Here is a 21289-nt window from a genome sequence, read left to right as displayed (position 1 = left end):
AAAGCCAGCTATCAGCTGAATACGTTTATACTGAAATAACTTCAAGCCTGGGCAGGTGCTTGCATGAAGGTTTATGACGAGGCCTCAGACTGTATTTTGTTTCATTCAAGGATATCTTCTCGTTGCCCGGACAAAGGATTTAATAGAGTTGGAGCTCCGTCTCTCTTTTTTTTTTTTTTTGGTAAGTCTGAATGCGCAGCTATGAGCTGGCTGACAGGAATGGCTGTGGGAAAGGAGGAAAAAAATCGTGTTATCTATGCACTCAGAGCTAGCTTGGGGAATATTACCAAAGTATATTAGCTGACCCGTATTAGCAGCTCGTTTGGTCACTCGAATGAGGGATGTAACCTGCTTTGTCGAGCCTTATGAAGAGCCACATGACCGATAAGCTTGTAAGTAACGGGACGGGATGTAGGACAAGAGGCTGTACTGTCTGTTTCATGATGAGACTGAGAGCTAGCTATACAGCCGAGGGATGAAGTCTGTGTGGGCATTATGTGCGCTGATTTTTTTTTTGCCTTATTCACCACGTCACACGTTTAACCGCCTATTTAGAGTTAGTTAAAGTTGTTAAATGGACCTAATGCGTTTATAATTGATCATTTTATCTGGATCCAACTGTTTAGTTATTAACGTTACCTTCTAATGACCTGGCTGGCCATGTGCGAGAGTGAATGTGACAGAGCACTTACACTAGCCCAGGGGCGATTTTAGACCCTTTTAGGGGGGCTCTAGCACACCCTCAATTTGATCTCCCCACCCCTAAAAATTAAAGAAATAATTATTGTAGCTCTTTAATACTTACATACACTAACTTTTAACACAAATTTTAAAAGTTTGATCCTACAATCGTCCCTGCAGTAGCCAATGATACATTTCCCAAATACAAAACAAATCTGTGTTGGTAAACCTAATGTAATGCACCAGAAACTTCTTGGCTTAGAAATACCTGCCGATAGAAAAATAGAAAAAGCTGGTTTCCTCGGAAAAAGGGGATTGTCATATCTAGCAGATTTATCCTGCTAGGATTCAGATGAGCCTCTATGTTATTACAGAAGCCATTGTCATTTTTGTGTGCTTTGCAAGGGTGTGATATGGTCACACAAAGGTTTTGAGTTATTTGAACAGACACTGTGTTCATTTCATACACAGAAAAAGTACAAATGAAGTAATGAATGACATATATACAATTCACATATAAGAAATATAAAAAAAATATATACAAATGTGTACCCCTGTTTAATGGTGTCTCTTCACAGTTAATGGCTTATTAATGGAGGGTTGTTCTGGTTGTAAAATGCGCTTGCCTTGTTTTGAGTGTCACACTGTTGCTCTTCTGTGTTCAAACAGCCATTCTTCACTGCAAGCACATGTCACACAAGGAGGGGCCTTAAACTAAAGGCAACCAGAAGCAGCACCACCACCCAGTTCAAAACACCCCAAACCTTGATGGTCTCTTCGGAATGACTCTTCTCTTCTTAAGTGGATGAAATGCCTTGACCATATCCCCGCCGTATGATGGCAGGTTTAGTCTCCGTTGTGGGTTTGGTGGTAATGCTCAAGGCTCTTATGCATGCCCATGGCCAGCGTGCAGTGTTCCTGGGGATGACGATGTTGGTAACCATGATCGCAGCTGACTCACCAGTTGCAGGTAAGTGAACACCTTTCGCTGACTCGCACGACACGATCCACAATTTTTACCTTCTGTTACATAAGTGACACCGATCAGTATCTTGTAGAACATTCAGGCACCTTTGAAGAGTGCTGACAAGCAATAGACACCCAGTACAGTGCAAGTTGCACTTGTTAGGCGATCAGTTCAATCCAGCAATGACTACGATGATCTTTTTTTCAAGCAAAAAGATAAAGAGCAAAAAGCATAATCGAGATCTTAGTCTTTATGGATGAATTTCTTAATAGTTACTTTTTCTCATTCTCATGGTTGGGTTAAAGATAGGTCAGAAGCCTAAAGCCATCTATCTATTCTCTATTCTGCTTGTCTGTACAGGGTCGCAGTAAATTATGTTACCTGAAAGATTTAAGCAATTGTTTGCCATTAATTATCTTAAGACTTAACCATCCATTTATTCTAAAAATCTCTATTGACGTAGGGTGGATTTGCTGAGCATGAATGCTCATTTTCAGCGATAGTTGACACAGTTACACACAGTCACGTCTAGCAGTACAACCACAGCCTTGTTTGTGGGCCACTGAGCAGCTGCGCTGTACCATTTGGGATATTTTGTGCCTTGCTCAAGGCCAACTTAACCAGCGTCCTTCCAGTCCTGAGCTTGCCTTCCTAACACTGTTGCCAACACTCATATTTTAAGCCTTCCCGATACAAATGAATAAAGTGTTAGATGGCATGTATATATTTGTTTTGCCGTCAGTATAGTTGTTTACCTCAGTGTGAGCTTTGTCATGTCTTGGTTGTGATTGTGAGCAGAATCAGGGCTGCAGCATGACCTTGGATAGCTGTGATAATGAGGACACTCACATGTTTGATTCAGGATTTTTACAAGTGTAGTGAAGTGGCTGTGTCCCTACACAGATTTTAGAGTTAAACCAATTTCCAGTAATTAGGGAAAGGCAGAGGGTCCAAATCTTGATCTGTGTTTTCAACCGTAGTAGTGACATGATCCAACCAACACCAACACCCCTCCCCCTACACATGCCCAGTAAAAAAGAACCCATTCTAAGGGCAGCGATAAACTCATGATATTATGTGGTAATAGGATTATGTAGTAAATGCCAGGGTGAAAGCCTGCAGGAAATCAGGAATTAGTAAATCTAAAAATAAAACAAACAAACAAAGAATCATATGATAACACCTCCATTTGCAGCTTTTTTTTTCATCTGCTGCCGTTGGATATCAACCTTCTTCTCTTTACTCCTGATCAACCCAAGTCTTATTTCAGATTGAAACATTCGTCACACAAAAGATCTTGTTAAACTACTTTTAGAATAACATGAGTTATCACATTTCTCGAGGAATATATCAGTATTGGATTGACTTGGAAATTGGCAAATAATCAAATATAATATAATATTGTGCATCCCTACTCAGAAAAGCACACTTCATAGTTTCTAGGTCGAATAGGGCATAGTGACCTAATTGTTCTTCCAGACCTGAAAGTATACAGTCATTTCCCTCTTTTTTACTTCTCTGCTTCTCTTTGTTTTTTTTATCCTCGGCTCCATTTCTATGAAAGAAATAGTTCTACATCTATATCATAGATCTCAAGTGAAAGTTACTTAATAATGGAGTATAATTTAAAACTTTTTATATGGCATCATAAAGTGCCTTTGCAATTTTTTTGGCTCAACAGTCTCACTCTCTCTCTCTGCTCAACAATGGCTGGCAAGTTCAAACCCAGCCATCAGCAGCCAGTCCTGGCTAATTACAAGTGCAGTCGGTTGCCATGTGAAATGTGATCTGTGTGGGATGACAATATGGCCATTCATTATTCATTAGAGCTGGGAGCCAGTTGCAGATCAATGGGCAGAAACTATCAAAAGCCAAATACTGGGTACTTTTGCATACACCAGGCCTACAGTCTGACCAGACCACCAATTGGAAAGCAGTTGGTTGCTGTGGCTCTGCTTATCATCCAACTGGCCCGTCCCTGCATTATTCCGCTCTGGTGAGAACAGTGGAAGGGTGGGTCAATAATAACAGACAATGACGGTGTTTTGAAAACCACTTTTTTTTAATGTTTTTCTTCGACTTCATGATTAGTGTCTATCATAATATTTTCATATATCACATTCACACATCAAAGTAATCATGTAGTCAGCTGCAATTAAAAAAAAAAGTATATATCATGCATATCTCATGTATGTAGTTTTTTGTAGTTGTCCACTTTTACCTTTTACCAGCATTATACTGGTAGGTGGTGATGTGAAGGCACTGTAGTGGGGACCAGTGAATGTACATCTGTTAGTGATTTTGTGTGCCCTTCTTGGGTTTTACCAAGGCAGCTTTCCACTGCAGTTTCAGTATCCTACAAGTGGTCCAAACTTAGTACAGACGTTGTTTGTGTGCTTTTGTAAAGAAAAAAAATGCTTTAATCATGAATCATGGATTAATAAATGACTAAACAGATAAATTACCATTTCTTCTGAATTAATTATGGTTACACAAGGAGAAATCACCAATGGTAATGTTTTAGGATGCTTGTTAGATATCCCTCTGGACATGTATTATAGATATAGTTTAATATATAATATTGTAGATATATAAAAAATACTCAGCTTCAAACGGTGTGTATCTGTATCTGTTTTTCCACTTTTAATTCTTTAAAATGACATTTACTCCTCACTCACTAAAAAATCTATGAATATGCAAATATTTTCATGTTCAGAAGTTAACAGCTGGCCATCGGATGTCTCCTACTTCACTGTAAAGTCCGTTCTCTGTGTTTGTGTCCTGGAGGCTTCAAGTTTTCACATCACACTTGTGTAATCTGAATATTGGACTAGAATTGGCCCCTAAACTAGTTGCGATGCCACTTCACGAGCTTCTGAATGCTGCTATTTGATGTTAAAGAATCACCGAATGTAAGCTGCTGTTGTTAAAATCACTCTGAAGCAATGAACTCAGAGATCCTCCAGACTGCAATCTAACAAGTAACAGTTCTCTTGGCAAAAGTTGTTAGAGCACAAGCTTCCAGTGAACCTTTATTTATTACAAATACTTTGCCTTGACTGGGCTCACAGTTTGCCGTGCTAACAGCCTGTCAGTGTAAAGAGCTTGAAATGCACAATGCAAAGTTCACAATTTGACAGAAGGCAACATTGAGGCCATATTGTGATGATCCTGAATCACTTTGTGCTCTGATGAACTGAAGCTGATTATTTATATATTTATCAGAGCAGATGGTGCTGTTCAGCCCGGCCTCTTTCGAGCCACTCCAGGCTGAATCATTTGGTTTCGGACCTTTCAACATCCCACAACTACTTTTAAACCGAGCTGTAGTATTCTGCTGAACGCTGCACACACATCTCTCTTTTCTACTCGCATATTGACTTTTAGACCTATTACAAAACCGTTTCCTTCCAAGAGAGCTTATCCTAACCCAATAAACAGTGTTTGTTCTCCTTGGACCAAAAGCCTGAGAGTGGCTTGTGCTGGGAAGATTGAGGCAGGGTGCCGAGTGACATAGTCCTCTGGGCCTCTCTGGTTACAAGTCTTTGCCTTCCTGTCTTTCGAAGAAAATCAGGACTGCAGAAAGTGAAGGAGTTTAAACAGATTTCACGTTTGTGTTACGTATGGTAGTGTAGGGTTTTTCTTAATGAATGGCACCATCATACTCCACTCTGTGAAACTGATCACACCGTAGCCTGGCATGAATTTTGTGGAGACCTGGGTGAGTTTATGTCTATTGTGGATCTTTTAATGCTGTTTGAAATTGTCAAAAAGTAGTCCAGCATTCTACAAATCTCTTAAGACTCACTGAAAATGTTTGGGAAAATTAGTTTTACCTTGTAGCTAACTATACCTTTAACTCAGACTCCCTCAGTGTGTCTCTGATACCTCTCTTCCTCTGAATCAGTCGGCCTCTCATACAACCCTTCCTCTCCCCCCTTATCCTGCTCCCCTCTTTCTTGCACTCCCCTCTCTCTTATCTTAAAAAAAAAGAAAAAGTATCCCTCCACCCCCAAGAAAACAAAACAAGGGTCACATGAATACTTGATGAAGTGCAGGCATGACCTCAGTCAGGTCTCCATTTTCATGCTCAGTTTTGGCCAAATCACACTATTGAATTAGTTTACAGTAGATGTTGGCAAACTCTCCAACTATAAAAACTTCATGTTGTTCTTTTCCTTTATTGACCTGTTATACAATAGTTAACATTTGGATAGCATTTCAAACCTGATCTCTATTTATATTCTATTTCACTTTGTTGCAAAATCTGTTCTTTAATCTTTCACTGTTTGACGTAGGGCGAATGCGACAAGCAAATGCAGCGGAAAGCAACTTGTGTAGGTTTATAATAAATGCACCACTACAAAGTAAACACTATTTTTATTTCTGCGGGGGGGCTGCTCGAGCTTTGGCAGAGAGAATTTGATTTAATTGAACTCCACTGATAAAAACAATGGAATCTTTCCCGTTGTAAAAGCTTCCCCGATAAACCAAATGTCAACACAGCCATATCTTGATTGTTCGACTGCACTCAGCATACACAGCTCCTGCCAACTGAAAAGAGCCAGTCACGCAAGGGGCTCAACTGAAAACAGAACCATGTGTGGGGTTGTAGTTAGCTAGCATTAATACCAAAAAGACCCTTTCTTCTTTCTCTTCCTTTTTTTTCAAATTACACAACCATTAAATTACTTCTTTTTTCCAATAAGGAGTCTGGCAAACATAGAAAATTATGTCATTAGACTGTTCTGTAATTGGTATCTCAGGTTTCTCCACGCTCACAGGAATGTATGTGTGCTACTCTGTGCACACGTGTGTTTCACAGCTGTTACAGTAACCTTATTCCAAAAATAAAAAGTTATAAAATGCCCAGTATTGTACAATATTAGTATTCATATCCTTGTAGTGCGTGTTTCTGTATATATGTATATGTTATTATACAGCATTGTTGTCAAGCCCATACACCTTGCCTTTAGCTTGGAAACACTGTCTCTTCCTCTATGAGAATGGGTGTACTCAAGCTTTCAGCTGGCAATTCATGTTTGGTCTTTTATGCAGTCACTGTAATGAAAGCAGATGGAGACAGAAACACATTTGTTGTCTTTAACTTTTTCTGCAAACGCTGCTGCTGACATAATTGTTTTGTCTGTCAACTCTCAAATGCCCATTTCACTGTGTGAAAGGACACTGATTCAGATTCACTTACAGACCTTTTCCTTTCTCTGAGTTAGCCTGGGGTCTGGTTAGCTAAAGAAGCCCAGAAGGATGATTCATTTCCAGACATCAGCAAAGTGCTGTCTGCAGACAGGCACTGTCATGTTAACTGTGTTTCAGCCGTGGGATCAGTACTCATAAGAAGAAAGCAAAGCCTAAATCACATTTTATCTTACTTGGATGTTACCAGTCAAAAGTTTGGATACACTTTTGACTGGTACTTTACATCTGTTTGTATTTATTGAGGCTTTACTGAAGTTGGCTTTGTAGTAAAATGACTATGCATTGTTATTCATTCACAGTTTTCACATTTGTCTTTGTTTAATCTGTAGATTTTACATTCAAGATACAGATTTATTTTTCCAAACTTTCAAAAGTATATTCTGAAATGTGTCATCAATATAAACATAAAATGTGTAATTTCTTTGAACTCAATTATGTTATCCTGCATAAAATGTTTATTCAGGATATCATAATCCTGTATACATGCAAGCATTGTGTCATGTGCATACCACAAGTCCCAAAGGAGTATGTTTCATGTGATGATGAGGATATAAAGTTATACAGGTATTGCCGTTATGTGATCTATCTAAACATGACCCAACTCGCTGCCCCTTTAAGAAAAGATTGTTTTCATCCTGTTTGGTAGGGGGGAATTAACAAGCAAAATAAAAAAAAGTTACAAGCAAAATAAAAAATGTGCTACTGACAGGAACACCAGAGTTTCTTCTTCTCCATTTGTATGTGCAATAACTGGTCTATTCAGACACAGTAGAGTTATTCTCAACAGTCAGACACACATATAGATTAATGGAGAGCTGTGATAATCTCACATCTGATTTTATAAGATGTTGCCAGAATCCATCCTGTGTAAATGGGTTAGTGCTATTTCAGATGCCTGGAGTTGTGTCTGCCTCCAGCACGGTCTCTGTAGCTGTTCCCTCTTTTTGTATTCCATTGTAGGGATTTTATAAAGGAACATCAAATCAGCCAACAGCAGTAATAATCCCTCTCTTGTCAGAATCCTTTTCACATGATTGCTGGCAGTGATCCAAGCCCGCAACCGGATATATAAACTGAGACAGAACAAACCGACCAAGCCACAAGCAGAGCAACCTTTTTTTGTGAATCGTCTGCTTAAATACAGACAAATCGACGCCTCACAATCATAACGTTTCATCTGCACCGTGTTTTGAGTTATTGAGGTTCAAAGTTTTGACATCCTAGTAGCAAAACTGATATACAGTACAGTTCTCTTTATATCATATTTTTTAAATTGGGTTTTTGTGATCTTGTGATTTTGATATAGAACCTCCTAACCCTGAGATTTCGCTTTTAGACTATATATATATATATATATATATATATATAACACCAGCCAAGTGACAAATGAGATTTGGGGATTTTCCATTTGGCAAGTGAATCTCAGAAGGCCACACTGGCAGTAAATGTTTTACCAAAGTAGTCATCTCGAAATGACTTGTGTTTGTCCCTACACTGTGTGTTTTTCACATGCGTCTGTGAAACTGTAGAAGCACTGGATAAACAGCCACAGACTGCCTTAAACACTCCTAGTTTCACATGATGTGTCGTAATCCGTACTACACATCAGTTACTCAACATCGCAGCTCTCCGCTAAACTGTCACTGGCAGCTGGTCTGCTGCTAGCCGTTAATCTAATAGCTATTAATACTTTATTATCTCAATTGAAATTAATGTATATGTGACACAAAAATGCAATTTTATTATTTTATTTGGTAAAAAATATATTTGGCCAGTGGATTTTTTTACAGTCCACTTGGCAGGTGAGTCAAAAGTTCATTTCGGACACTGAAAATGGAATCTCATCTGCCTGTGATTTTTCATGTAATGAATGAATGAAAATCACACTGCATTAATTCTTCAGTGTTGCCAGAGTAATGAGACTGCCAATGTTTTTTTACAGTCACATATTTCACGAGGGTATTACACAGGGTAGTTTACATTTTATGAGGAAGCAGAGTGATACTTTTTTTTTTAGATACTCTACACTGTAGAGTATCTCCGTCCCATCCAAGATGGTGACGGAGACCACATGTTCTTTGTTCTGGAAGATCAAAGGAAGCCGTTGAACTCAGTCTCCCAGAATCCTTCATGTTTTCACACCTGGATATTCAGCTAACATTGTTCACTGTGGCCTGTGACCTATGACATCAACATATCAATAAAAGCAGTGAATAAACTCTTTCTCTCTCTCGGCTTGGTTTGCAAAGCTGCGAGGCTGAAAGAGACTAGCTGATCAGACAAAAACAAATGACATGGCCTCCTCATGTTTCTTACCTTATCATTTGGCCACAGATAGAGAGTAAAATCTTAGGCATTGTTTACTACTCGAGTATATTTCTAGTTTTCAATCGGTTAATTTTACCGCAAGTCACACACTTGTTTTTAAGTAATAAATGGCAATCATGTTCATTTCATTTCTCCGGTCGATTGTCTCTGATCTTCCTCCATCGCTGCACATGTTGGACTCACAGAGACGTGCTCTAAAACAGCTGACTAGTCAGGACAGCCGGGACCACACGCCTGCACCCGCTCAACACAATTCAGTGGAAAGGACGGACACACACACATCTGGTCTAATAAGACATTCATCAAATAAAGCTGACATCTGGGCTGAGTTAGCTATTGCTATGCTGAATGCTGATGTTTTGACTGTGTGCTTTGGATTTTTATTAGGTATAAATAATAAAGTTTGCTATTTTTATTGAGAAGTATTCATGTTGATTGATCCAACCCTTCTCCTTAACTGGGTCTCACTCACTGTAGTGATTTTAGCCCAAAGTAAGACTCTCTTTCTCTAACACAGCCCACAGGTCGAGTAACATAAAGGGTTTTTAGGCCAAACTTCGGTCAGTATTCAAACCTTCCTGCTTAGTTTCGCCATCTTACCTTGTGTCTCCCTTTTACCCACACACGTCATCTCACACACTGCACATGGTTTGAATCAGCCATATTGTTTTGTAGTTCTCTTTTGTTTTACACGCACACACTATGGCAGCATAGTTGCTACCTGTTATATTGTAACAAGAAGTCACATTGGTGGTTTTTGCTTGAATACTGTTGGAAGTTATTTCCTTGGTGTTACAAACCCTGCTGCAACAAGGTTATAAGACACTAAACACTTATTTTCACTATTTCAATCATTCATTGGAATACAAACATTTTTGAAGATCACTTATGAGATTGAATCAGTGACTTGGTTATCATTTTCCTGTCTTTCAGGGTGGGGCTTCAAGGTGGATTTAATGTAAATGAAACCCTACTGTTCTAATTAATTATGACTGATTTCTGATAACCAAATTTAATCTGAATAAACCTGTGATCCCTACATATAGTTTATCTCTTTGAATTACGCAAATGCATTAACTGCCTAATCTTCTGTCTGTAATGAGTCATTATTGCAATTGATGTTAGGATCTATTGTGACAATGCTTCATCTACTCCAGGAAGTGAATATGTGACTGACTGGGAGAGAGAGTTTAAGCAGGGAGAGGACCAGCTGCACAGGGATACTCTAATTAACATGAGCTGAGTACTTGACATTTATGTGCTTGTGACCTGATATTTGAAGGTGTCCCTCTGCAAGGGTCTTAGTGCTTAGTTTCATCGACAGGCTCAACAATGAGCGGCCAGCCGAGTGTGACACACTCGTGTTTCGTGGGACAGGTGGCAGCGCTGCTTAATCTTCAAGGCCTTTGTTAGTTTTCGCCTACTGTAATGTCAGCCCCGACTCAGGCCTGTCTCACCCGCTCTGTGCCTGGATGCTGTCTGTCGCGCTGAGCTCTGCCCGTCATCATGTACCTACGATTAATCTTCAAGTATTAAGGCCATGCATGCTTAATTATTAAAAATAACCAGCCAGGTCTTTCTGCAGTTATGATTCAGCTTTGACTGGCAAGGTTTATTTATTTATTTTTTATTTTTTATTTTTATATATATATATATATATTGAGTACTATTCCTCACTGTGAAACAAAGAGAGCATGTTGTCCTTAACTACCATTACCGTCATCACCATTCTCACCACTGTCATCATCAGTACAATTATCAGTATTATCATCAATCACCTGCCAATGATAGTCTTTGTCTTCGTTAGCTGGATGGTTTGTCATCCGTTCATTTGTGTTTATTCGTCCTAAATGTGACGATCATTGAATGCGTTTGTCACTGTGGGGAAGCGCTGAGCTGCGATGACATTTTGGGGTCATGTGCCACAGTATGACCTCAAACATCAGCATGCTCTTCAGACAAACAAAGCTTGCCCAAGTAGTCTTTGTTTGGTCTTTTATATTTCTGTAAAATGTTAAATGTGTTGTTGTTTACTTTCAGATTCAAAAAAAATGTGCAAAGTCGGTCAACATACTGGATGGTTTAACGAGCAGAGCACCACATTTACAATCACATTGACAACTGAACTGTTTGTCCCATTCTGATGTTGATGTGCAGTAGTTGAGATTCTGATACAAGTTGATGCAGTTTCTTTCTTATAATTAGCCGTGTAGGACTTGACAGAGTACAGCACACCAAGTTCTGTGGCTTGTCCTTTCCACACTTTATTCTTATGATTAGTAAAAACGTTCTCACAATACAGAGGATTCAGGCCATTGGTGAACAGCTCATATAAAACAGGCAACCAGATTACCTCATATTAATGGTTAAGGATATTATTTAGTGTTCTCAGTGTGTGTGTGTGTGCGTACATCTGCTACCCCTCTGGGTTTCAAACACTTGGCACAGCAGACGAGGAGCTGTGCAGCAGTTTGGAGAATGTGCAGCACAGCCGAGCCTTCAGAGAAGAAAGTCTTGGCTTTTCCTTCCAAGTCTTCTCCAATGGGCTCTGTTATAATAGCATGCTGACTCAATTAAGGTACCAGAGTAGGTTATAATTAAGTTGGGAGTTTTCTCTTGGGCCAAGCCAAAGGCAGTCTGCTTGTATGAAGCGATGCAATTGAAGATGATGCTCCAGAAGTATATTCTTTTTTTTTCATGATGCTTTTTTATTAGTGATCTGTGCTCTGCTCCCACTGTTAAAAATAGTCTTCTTCCTCAGCTGATTTTGTGGCTATTTTCAAGTGTGTATGATTCTGCAGAGCCTCTGTCGACTACAAAGAGCGACAACATTACCAGCAACTGCTGAGTCACTTTGTGGAGGCTGTTGGTGGCTTGCCTCTGGCAGTGACGATAATGGTCGCTCTTTTCAAGACCTACTTTCAAGGACAAAGTCAAGACATGTGGCCCACGTTGATCTTATTTCAAAGAATTATTCTATATTTTCTCCTTGATGTGGTTTGTTTAGGCATATAACTCTAATGTAGGAATGAGCATTGGTCATGACACATGTTGATCATCTGTAGCCCCAAAACCGAAAGATAGCATCTGTTTTAATGTAAGCAGACACCTTAACTCATCCCCCTTTATTTGTTCTGTATATCTGATGTGTCACAGTAGTATAGAGGCAACCATGTCAACAGAACCATGAAACTTCTGAATGTTCCTATGGAAAATGTATCAACCACATACAAAAGAAGCAAACTTATACAGCTACCATGAATTATTTTTTCATTATTTTACGTCTTTCTCTTTAGCACTTTATATAATCTTCATATATCATGTAAACAAGTCACCTCCCAAATTAAATCATGCATGGTACACTATATTATGCAATATGAAGATAAAGGCTCTTGGCATTCAGATTAAGTTGGAGATAAATTGCATATGCCACATTTACCATTCCTACATTTTGGCTGGTCTAATGTCATCCTTAAGGATTTTAATGTAGTGTGTAAGAGGAAGAGTTGCTTCCTGATGAGCTGAAAATTGCACCATCCATCACTCTAGGGTCAGGCACCATAAAAAGGGATAAGAGATGTTCTCTCCAGAGTGCATCCGTAAAAAGCCTAGGCCATCAAGGTGCTGAGCTAGAACGACCACTCATTCATTTTGGGACATATGGTCAGTGCGTGCAGGCCAGCATATTCCCACAGGTCAAAACTGGAAGTGAGGAAAACTTTGTTGTCAGCTTTTTTTTTTATAAGTGTAGCCTGCGAGTGTGTTTCTTCACTCCCGCCTCGTTTTGACATTTTATTCAAGATGAATGGTTCAATTTTCCACTTAGGCAAAAGGGACATCAATTAGACTAGTGATCAGGCTTAATGATTTTTTTTAGTAGTCAACAAGCACAAACAAGTATAAAGTGGAGTGGTAAATGTCAGTTGGCTAACCGTTTATTTTGTTCATGCTCTAGTTAGTAGCAAGGTCAATAAGCTGGCTGAATAACTAGTGTTTCCTGGTCAACCATGCTCACAGTTTTATAGATCTCCAATCCCGCTTGGTATCAATAGTTGCAGTTTCTGAATCAGCTGTCAATGAAGTATTGATTTTATGTAAACATAGACCGAGGTCACAAGAGGTAGGCTATAAGATCCACCAGAGATATAAATCCATCACAGTTTTCTAGTACAGAATCAATGAAGTATCGTACTCTACTACTATGCCGTATATTTATCATTCTGTGACCTTCAGTCCTGAGGTGACGAGTTTTACAATGACTCATGGTCAATGTTCATTTTTGCCATTTGGGGTCGAGTTAGCCCAACACAGCCCTTTCAAACTAAAGTTATTTCACTGATGTAATGTCATTGTTTTACATGTTCATGTACAACTTGTCTGTTAAACAATTTGGCTACACTATTTTTCCTGAAATCATTTGGTTAGTTAATTCTTGACATTTGTCAAAACTGAGTACAATGTGAAGTCTTAGAACTGATGGAATTACAGTTGAATTTTACAATTGAATTTTAAGGCTGGTATCAGGATATCATGTTTATAAAAGCAACTACTGTAGGTCTTTGTAACCATTGACAGAAAAATATAGATAAAGGGAATATTTAACCTTACTTTCAGTTATAATCAAGTCATGGTCCCTATGTAGATGAGCAAAATAAATCAGATTTGGTGTGTGAATGACAACACTGGAAGAAGCCCAATTTGAATTACAGTCTAGTCCTTATCCTTGTAATCAGCTTTGTTTAACGTTAGTCATAAATCTTTCTGTGCTCAATACTAAACCAAGTTGTTCTCTTTGTTCTTCTGCAGATGAGTCTCTATTGGGCTCACCACACCACTCCAAGGGATTTATCCCAGATGTTCCAATTTCAACAGGGTCCTCACCATCAGCCTTACCAGCCTCACATACTGCTGCCTTTGGGAGGCCAGACTCACCTGGTGCCCTGCCATCCATTCCTGAACCCGACCATGAAGCTAGGACTGCTGACAACATGCATTTTCAGTGGGGACATGTCGGGCCTGAAAACTCTAAATCCTTCACGCCAAGTTACCTCCTTGCAGAAAAACCACAGCGTCTTTCCACTGCATCATTAAGTCCCTCCGAACATGTATTGGGGTCTAGTCCACAATTTGAGGCACCAGCTAAATTCTCATCAGACTGGAAGGTTGCCAGGATAAATTCTGCCCAGCAAGCCTCCCCTCTCTCTCCAACTCCTACAAGGTCTCAGCTGCAGCCCCAGTCAAATATATCTATAACATCCAACACAAGCTCTTCAGCTTTTACAAAGTCAGTAACACCACAGCTCAGTTTTACCTCTGAGCAAAAAGTTCGTGATGCACCTTTGTCAGCTTTCAGCAAGCAACAAAACGGGGCATCAGAGCACACACTAGGAATAATAACCTCACCTCCTGGTCAGGCTCTCGAGACTCCTAAATTGGCTTTCACTGACTCTCCATCAGATGAATCATATATTTCAGATCATGTTTTACTTGACCCTGAGCTTCCAGTAAATGCTCCAGGTAAAATTCAGGATGTGAACCCGCTGAACCCTAGCATTGCCCCCTTGCAGCAGTACAAAGCAGCACGTGATCTAAACATGCTACCCAACCCAGATGAGATTCTGGCCCCTAGCTACTATGTGCCTTTCATCGGCCCCCACCCTACATCACCTGTATCTGAACCCACTGAGGTCTCTCCAGAGGACTTCTACCCCACCAACACCATGGAATTCGACTGGGGGTCTGGGGATTATCTGGAGACAATGTCGTTCTTGAATTCAGAGGGCGACGATTACTCTCTGGTCACCAAGGTGCCCTCTGACCCATATGATCTGGAGGACTATACAGAAACCTATGATACATCTTTCCCTTCTAGGGCAGGCATATCCCCTTCATCCTTGCAACCTCTTCATATCTCACCATCTTCCAGCCTCATGACAGCCTACAGCACCATTCTCCCAATGAAATCCATTCATCCTTCCTCTTTGTCCTCTACAGTTCACTATACACTGGAACCTACTCCTACAATCCACAATGATATAGCCGAAGCATCATACATAGATTGGTCAGATACTTTCAGCATTCAACCAACAGACGTCCTCTTACCTGACATGAACAGTTTGGAGTATTACACAACTCAGTTGACCAAGGACAACACTGGATTAGAGGGTGGAGCTGAACAAAGAGGGAATGTTACTGTGGTGTCCATGAGTACTACAGACATCACACCCACCGGCAGCTTAACCAATGACACCAAATCGACTGAGGATGAGTCCTCAAGTGATCTGTCAGGGTTTGAACCCAATGACGAAACACTGTTCACCACAGAAGAGAGTCCTCAGCCGCTCAATTTCACAGAGCCTTTTCTACATCCTTCCATAGTCACGACCCCCTTCTTTGATTCCTCATCCTCCATCTGGATCAGTCAAGTGTCCACTGAAGATTGGTCCTCAGCTACTCTTACAATTGGCCTGAGCAGCACTACATCAACAGCAGCTATACTACCTGGTGCTACAGCTTTACTACCAGATGATGTAACATCTTCCTCTTTGACAGATGTCCATTGGTTTGTTACAGAGTCGTTCCCACAAAGTACCATACACACCACTCCTGTCTTAAGTGCAACAACAGCCTTCTCCAATGTTCCCACTGAACAGCCTGCCAACACAACTGCTGGTACAACAGACACTTATCCCGAAGACACTACTATTACAACCGAACCAACTCTTAATATCACCTTAGCTTCAACTCAACCCACATCTAATGTCACATTGGTCTCCCCTATAATGGTGGGTGATCAAGGGGTGACTGAAGATGGATTTGACACCCCAGTCACAATGACCTCAATTCCTGCTAGCAGTGAAGCTAACACAATCTCTGCTGTACCCACAACTACAACTGCCACCACTACTACTCTTCAAGCAACAACCGGAGCTACTGCTACCACAAAAGCATCCACAAGTGTCAACATCATCTCTACCACCAGTGGCAAGGCACCGACTACAGCAGCAACATCAAGGCAGTACCTGTGCAACGTTGACAAGCCTGCCTATTTAGTTAAAGTTGGTAAGTCTGAATTCTCATTTTATTGTAATTTGAACTTGAAATAAATATATGGTATATACACAGCATCATAAAATAAGACTATGACAATAAGTTTGTTTTTTCTCCTGAAGGTTTTCCCTCTGGGGCCACTGTTGGATATGCCAAATCCCAAGTTAAAGACATCCTTAAATTGGAGTTCAACAAATCAGTTGAGCTGCAGGTAAATGTTATTTCAACAGGGAGTCAATATATTTTATTAATTTTAAGATAATGGTATGCAAGGTGTTGGAAAAAACATGCAATGATAACATAGTCACATGGTGTAAAAGAGATGTTAAAATATGAATTGTATTGCAAGATCAAGCTATATCTAGCTTGGTTTATTACTAAAAAAACATAAAAGAGTAATATGTTGCAGAATGTTCTCTGAATGTGGGTTTTTGCATGTATATGTACAATATATACTCTCTGTGTGTGTGTGTGTGTGTGTGTGTGGGTATGTGTGTGTGTGTGTGTGTGTGTGTGTGTGTGTGTGTGTGTGTGTGTGTGTGTGTGTGTGTGTGTGTGTGTGTGTGTGTGTGTGTGTGTGTGTGTGTGTGTTGAGATTTGTGCATGTGAACCATAAAGGCTGACCCACCTCCTCCTTATTTTTTAAATCTGTGAATCTGTAATTAAAAAATAAATTTAAAACCCACAGGATTAGTCACATTAAGTTCCACAGAATCTCCAGTGACCTTTGAAGAGCACCAGTTCCTTATTTAACACATAGCACTTAAAGTAACTGTGAATAAATTATTCTAATAAGTGATTTATCTGTGTCATATTTTCTTCTTTTATCTGTGAAGGTTATCGCCCCCCCACCAAAGTTTGTGTTTCGGGTGGTGTCTGGTCCAGTTGTGTACACAGCTGTATCTATCATCAATGCGCTGCGAAAGTCAGGGCGTCGCTTCCTTTCCATTTCTCCCAACTGGACAACGCCAGACAATAAATATCAAGTCCACACAGGTAAATGAACTTTGACTGAATTTAAATATTGAAAGATTTCAAGATAACTGTTTCTTTTCAGACTTGAATTAAAACTGTCTGTGTCTGTCCTGCAGTGCTGCAGTTTGTTCCTGGTCATGTAGATGTGCGGTACTGCAACTTTAGTGAGAGCATTGAGAAAGGTTTGACCATGGCCTTTGCTGAAGTTCGTCGGCGCTCAAAGGAGTCAACCAACTTCACAGTGCTTGTGAGTGAAACCTGTATAACATTTGTCTAGCAGCTGCTTCCCTCCATATGTAGTATCTGTCTGTCTGAAAAGCGAGAGATATCTTTATTTTTGTATTTCTGTCCTACCAAGGAAGTTAAAAAACATAGGTTGGTCTGTTAAACAGCTGGACCTGCTGCTTGTTTGCTGACTAAGCTGACCCCAAACTTTCCAGTCATTTAACCAGTGGATGACTGTGATTTCAGCAGCAGAGGCTGACTTAGATTGGGATATTTCTTTCCAAACAGGAGCTTTTCTGTTGAATCACAAGTGCTGGGGCTTTTGGATTTTAGTAAATGAATGGTGGCTGAAATGATTGCCTGGGGAGAAAGCTATTTTTAAAAATCACTGCTTGCTATAAGCTTTTAATTACTAATAATGTATTTATCCATCCAAGCAGACATCACTCTCCTCATCCACATCCTCCACTTCTTACAAGGGGGTTACATTCTGATCAGATGCCCCGAGCACCTTAACTGGCTCCTTTCAATACAGAAAAAAAAGCTATTCTTGTCCAAGCTTCCTCCACAGTCTCACTCTTGCAGTCACAAAGCAGAGGTCATGACCCGAGGGCAGGGTCCAGTCACTTTCAGACTCAGCTCCTTCTTTACCATGACAGTCCAGTACACAACGTCCATGAGATTTTTCACTTGGATACTTGAAGGAGTTCATGCTCTAGTTATTAAGTATTAAAGATGCTTATTGTTTGTTAATAAAGAGCTTATTTGGATATGTGGTAGAGTTTTTGTGTAATCCTATTACACTGATGCCGGTATTATAGTAGGAATAAATGTAGGGATTAAATCAAGCATTTGTTGAGGCATGAACATGTTTGATGAACAACTAGCAAACTATGCCCTGGGCCACACTGCTCAATTTTGTGTTCTACTTTCCAATCACTGAAGCCAATGATTTTCAGATATGGGGCTTCATTTTAACTCTTTAAGTGACAGACAAGCTTTCCCAGAAATTACATGAACAACAGAATGGAAAATGCTTTGCACATTTTGTTGTATAATTGTCTGACCTCTAAATAATACCTCTCTGCCTGATTGTGTTTCAGATTCTAAACATCAACATGGCCCCTAAATATCAGGAACAACGGATGACGAGGCAGCCGGTGGACATCACCTTCACTGTGAAAGTTTCAAAGGGTTATCTAACAGGGTCAGAGGTCAGCAATTCTCTGATGAAGCTCACCATGGTGGAATTCAGCTACTACATGGGCTTTCCTGTTCTGCAGATTGCTGAGCGTGAGTCACATAGGGTCGTCTCACTATATTTTAGCCATTTCAACTTACGTGTATTACACAGTGATATCTAATATGTGACCTTTTGCAGCTGGAAGTTTGCTTCCTGCTTGTGTCATGTCACCAATGATCATCCTTAGTTAAATGTTACTACACTTAAACATCCTTCTCTCCTTTTATACCAACAGCTTTCCATTATCCAGAGTTGAATACCAGCCAGTCTTTTCGCTCCTCCTGGGTTAGAACAGGTATGATGGTTTCACTTGTTGGCATGGTTTATGCTGCTATAACTACTTACATATGACACCATTTGTGGTTATAATATATTGCTTCTGGTTGCCTGTGCACATAGTTCTCCTGGGTGTACTGGACCAGAAAGTGGCTGAGAGGACATTTCAAGCCAACATGGAGCGCCGTGTGGCCATGTTACTCGGGGAAGCCATGGGATTAGTCAGACGTGTTAAGAGAGCCACCACCATAGGGAACAACAGCGTTCAGGTATTGTATAAACATATAGAAAGTATTGTACTCAGTTATTGTATATACAGTTACTTAGCCTTTACAGAAGATAGTACACATAATACACAATTTATCAAGCTTCACAAGCAACTTAACACGGTTGCTTTTCTGGGGGGGAAAAAAAGCTAAACTAGATAATGTCACTTATTTGAAGTAAAAGTTAAGTCAAGTGATAGCATCTGGAAATGGTTAGGTTAGCTGTGTTTGTCTTTATTTCAAATGTCAGTATATTAAAAACAAGTCTAGGTTTATCACCTTACAAGCACATTTATATTTATTAACTTGTTTTAAAGTGAATAAGATTTTAAAACTCAATACTTGACCCTCAATAATTGTAAAGTCAGTGTTTGATCAAGATACGCTCGCAGTGCATTTCTTCTAAATATACTGTAGTATACAATAGAAGTACTAGTTAAGTTTCTTGTTCATTACACAAGAAAACACACTCCAAACTCTTTAACAGAAAGTTTGTTAAGGATTACTAACTTAATCTTGAAAAAGCTTCCTTCCTTGTACCATTTATGTCATTATTCCCTGATGCAAGCTCTCTCTAACTACCTTGTCTCAGTACTGAGGGCTCATTATGTGAGCGTTGCAGTGTTTGTAGCCACTGAAAGCCTTACTGCTTTACTAATCAGGCTCTAGCTTTTGTGGCTTTGCTCCGCACCTGCTCATCTCTAAGGGCACAGGATAGGGCTCTGTCTCCATGGCAACAGCATCCCATTCAGCCCAGGGGCGAGCCACTCAAAGACCACAACCTCATGAGTCGTCGTTCTTTCTCCTCTTCCTCATTTCTCTGCTCCTATTACTTGAACCCCTGTGAACCACAGAGCTGCTAAGAGCAGATCAATTATTAATTGTTTCTCTCTCTCTCTCTCTCTTGGTCTGTATCCTGCAGTGGGCATGATTAAGAGTTTGTCTCTGTGTTTGAGAGGATAGACATTATGAGGAAGCAGAGACGGGTAGGTAAAAGATTCAGAAATCAGAGGAACAGAGAGTGCAAAACACTCACATAAAAGAGACCTATGTGTAATGTTATAAGAGACGAGGAATGCATATTTGATCTGACCTCATGAAGTGTGAGTGCATATGGTGGTCTTTAAACAGTGGGGCTGTCAGAGTGATAAATATCATCCTTGGCTGAGTAGAAACCTAACTGTTTTTGACCTTTCTGCCTTCCACATTGTTGTCTGCATGAAACCTACAGCCTAATTTAGGAAAACGGAGGACCATATTTGTGGCGAACCTTTAGTGTCTGTGTGTTTGTGCTATGATTAGATCTCTAATTTTAAGCTCTGGCATCCTTTCTACCTTCAGAGATGATGTTTTTCCACAGTCATGAATATGAATGTCTGTTATACATAGACAGCTTATTATGTGCTTGTGTTCCTTCCAGCCTTGATATGATTCTGTCATTAAGGAAGCCTAGTTTAGATGTTGTTTTTTTTACATTTCAAAGACGCTCAGCTTTGAGTGTCTTTTAGATATAATGAGAATGAGGTGTCTCAGACTGTACTTCAGAGGAATCAGTTGTCTTCCTTCCTTGCACACACGCACGCACGCACGCACGCACACACACACACACACACACACTCACACACATGCAAATACACATATCTCAAACAGATGTCCCTAGACTGTCATGACAGTATCAGTGTGGTGTCGTCACCTACGAGAATACCTTATGAGTCCGCCTAGACAGATAAAAGAGGACGAAGAATCGGGGTCATGCAATAAAGACACACATTCAGGCTGCCATCTTTCCACTCTAATAACTGTGCATGGACTGGATGAGGGAGCTTGCACAGCTGCTTTTCTGTGTTAGCCCAGGCATGACCTGCACTTTACTCTTTCAAGCAATGCAGACAGCAGGCTGAGCTGTGCCTCAGAGCAAGCAGAGGGAGGCCGCATACACACACACGCACGCACACACAGGCATATTAGACAACATGGAGAAATATTTCAATGAATAATCTAATGAGAATACAGAAAGCACATTGACGTACCATGAATGTGCTTTTTCTAAGTGTGTGTGTG

The 21289-nt window shown here is 40.1% G+C and overlaps 1 protein-coding gene across 1 annotated transcript in view; it reads left to right on the top strand.

Annotated features, from left to right (window-relative positions):
* The first annotated feature begins 1518 nt into the window (after window positions 1-1518).
* The window catches only part of si:ch211-1e14.1 (UPF0606 protein KIAA1549), a 33119-nt gene continuing 13348 nt past the window's right edge, over window positions 1519-21289 (top strand). The window contains exons 1-9 of the mRNA XM_062420856.1: window positions 1519-1651; window positions 14000-14202; window positions 14263-16255; window positions 16366-16454; window positions 17080-17239; window positions 17335-17465; window positions 18547-18736; window positions 18922-18981; window positions 19086-19231. Coding sequence (XP_062276840.1) covers window positions 1519-1651; window positions 14000-14202; window positions 14263-16255; window positions 16366-16454; window positions 17080-17239; window positions 17335-17465; window positions 18547-18736; window positions 18922-18981; window positions 19086-19231 — 3105 coding nt within the window. The remainder of the gene's footprint in view (window positions 1652-13999; window positions 14203-14262; window positions 16256-16365; window positions 16455-17079; window positions 17240-17334; window positions 17466-18546; window positions 18737-18921; window positions 18982-19085; window positions 19232-21289) is intronic.

This window comes from Scomber scombrus, chromosome 6 (genome assembly GCF_963691925.1).
Source record: "Scomber scombrus chromosome 6, fScoSco1.1, whole genome shotgun sequence".
Taxonomy (NCBI): domain Eukaryota; kingdom Metazoa; phylum Chordata; class Actinopteri; order Scombriformes; family Scombridae; genus Scomber; species Scomber scombrus.
This window is presented reverse-complemented; position numbering and strand designations above follow the sequence as displayed.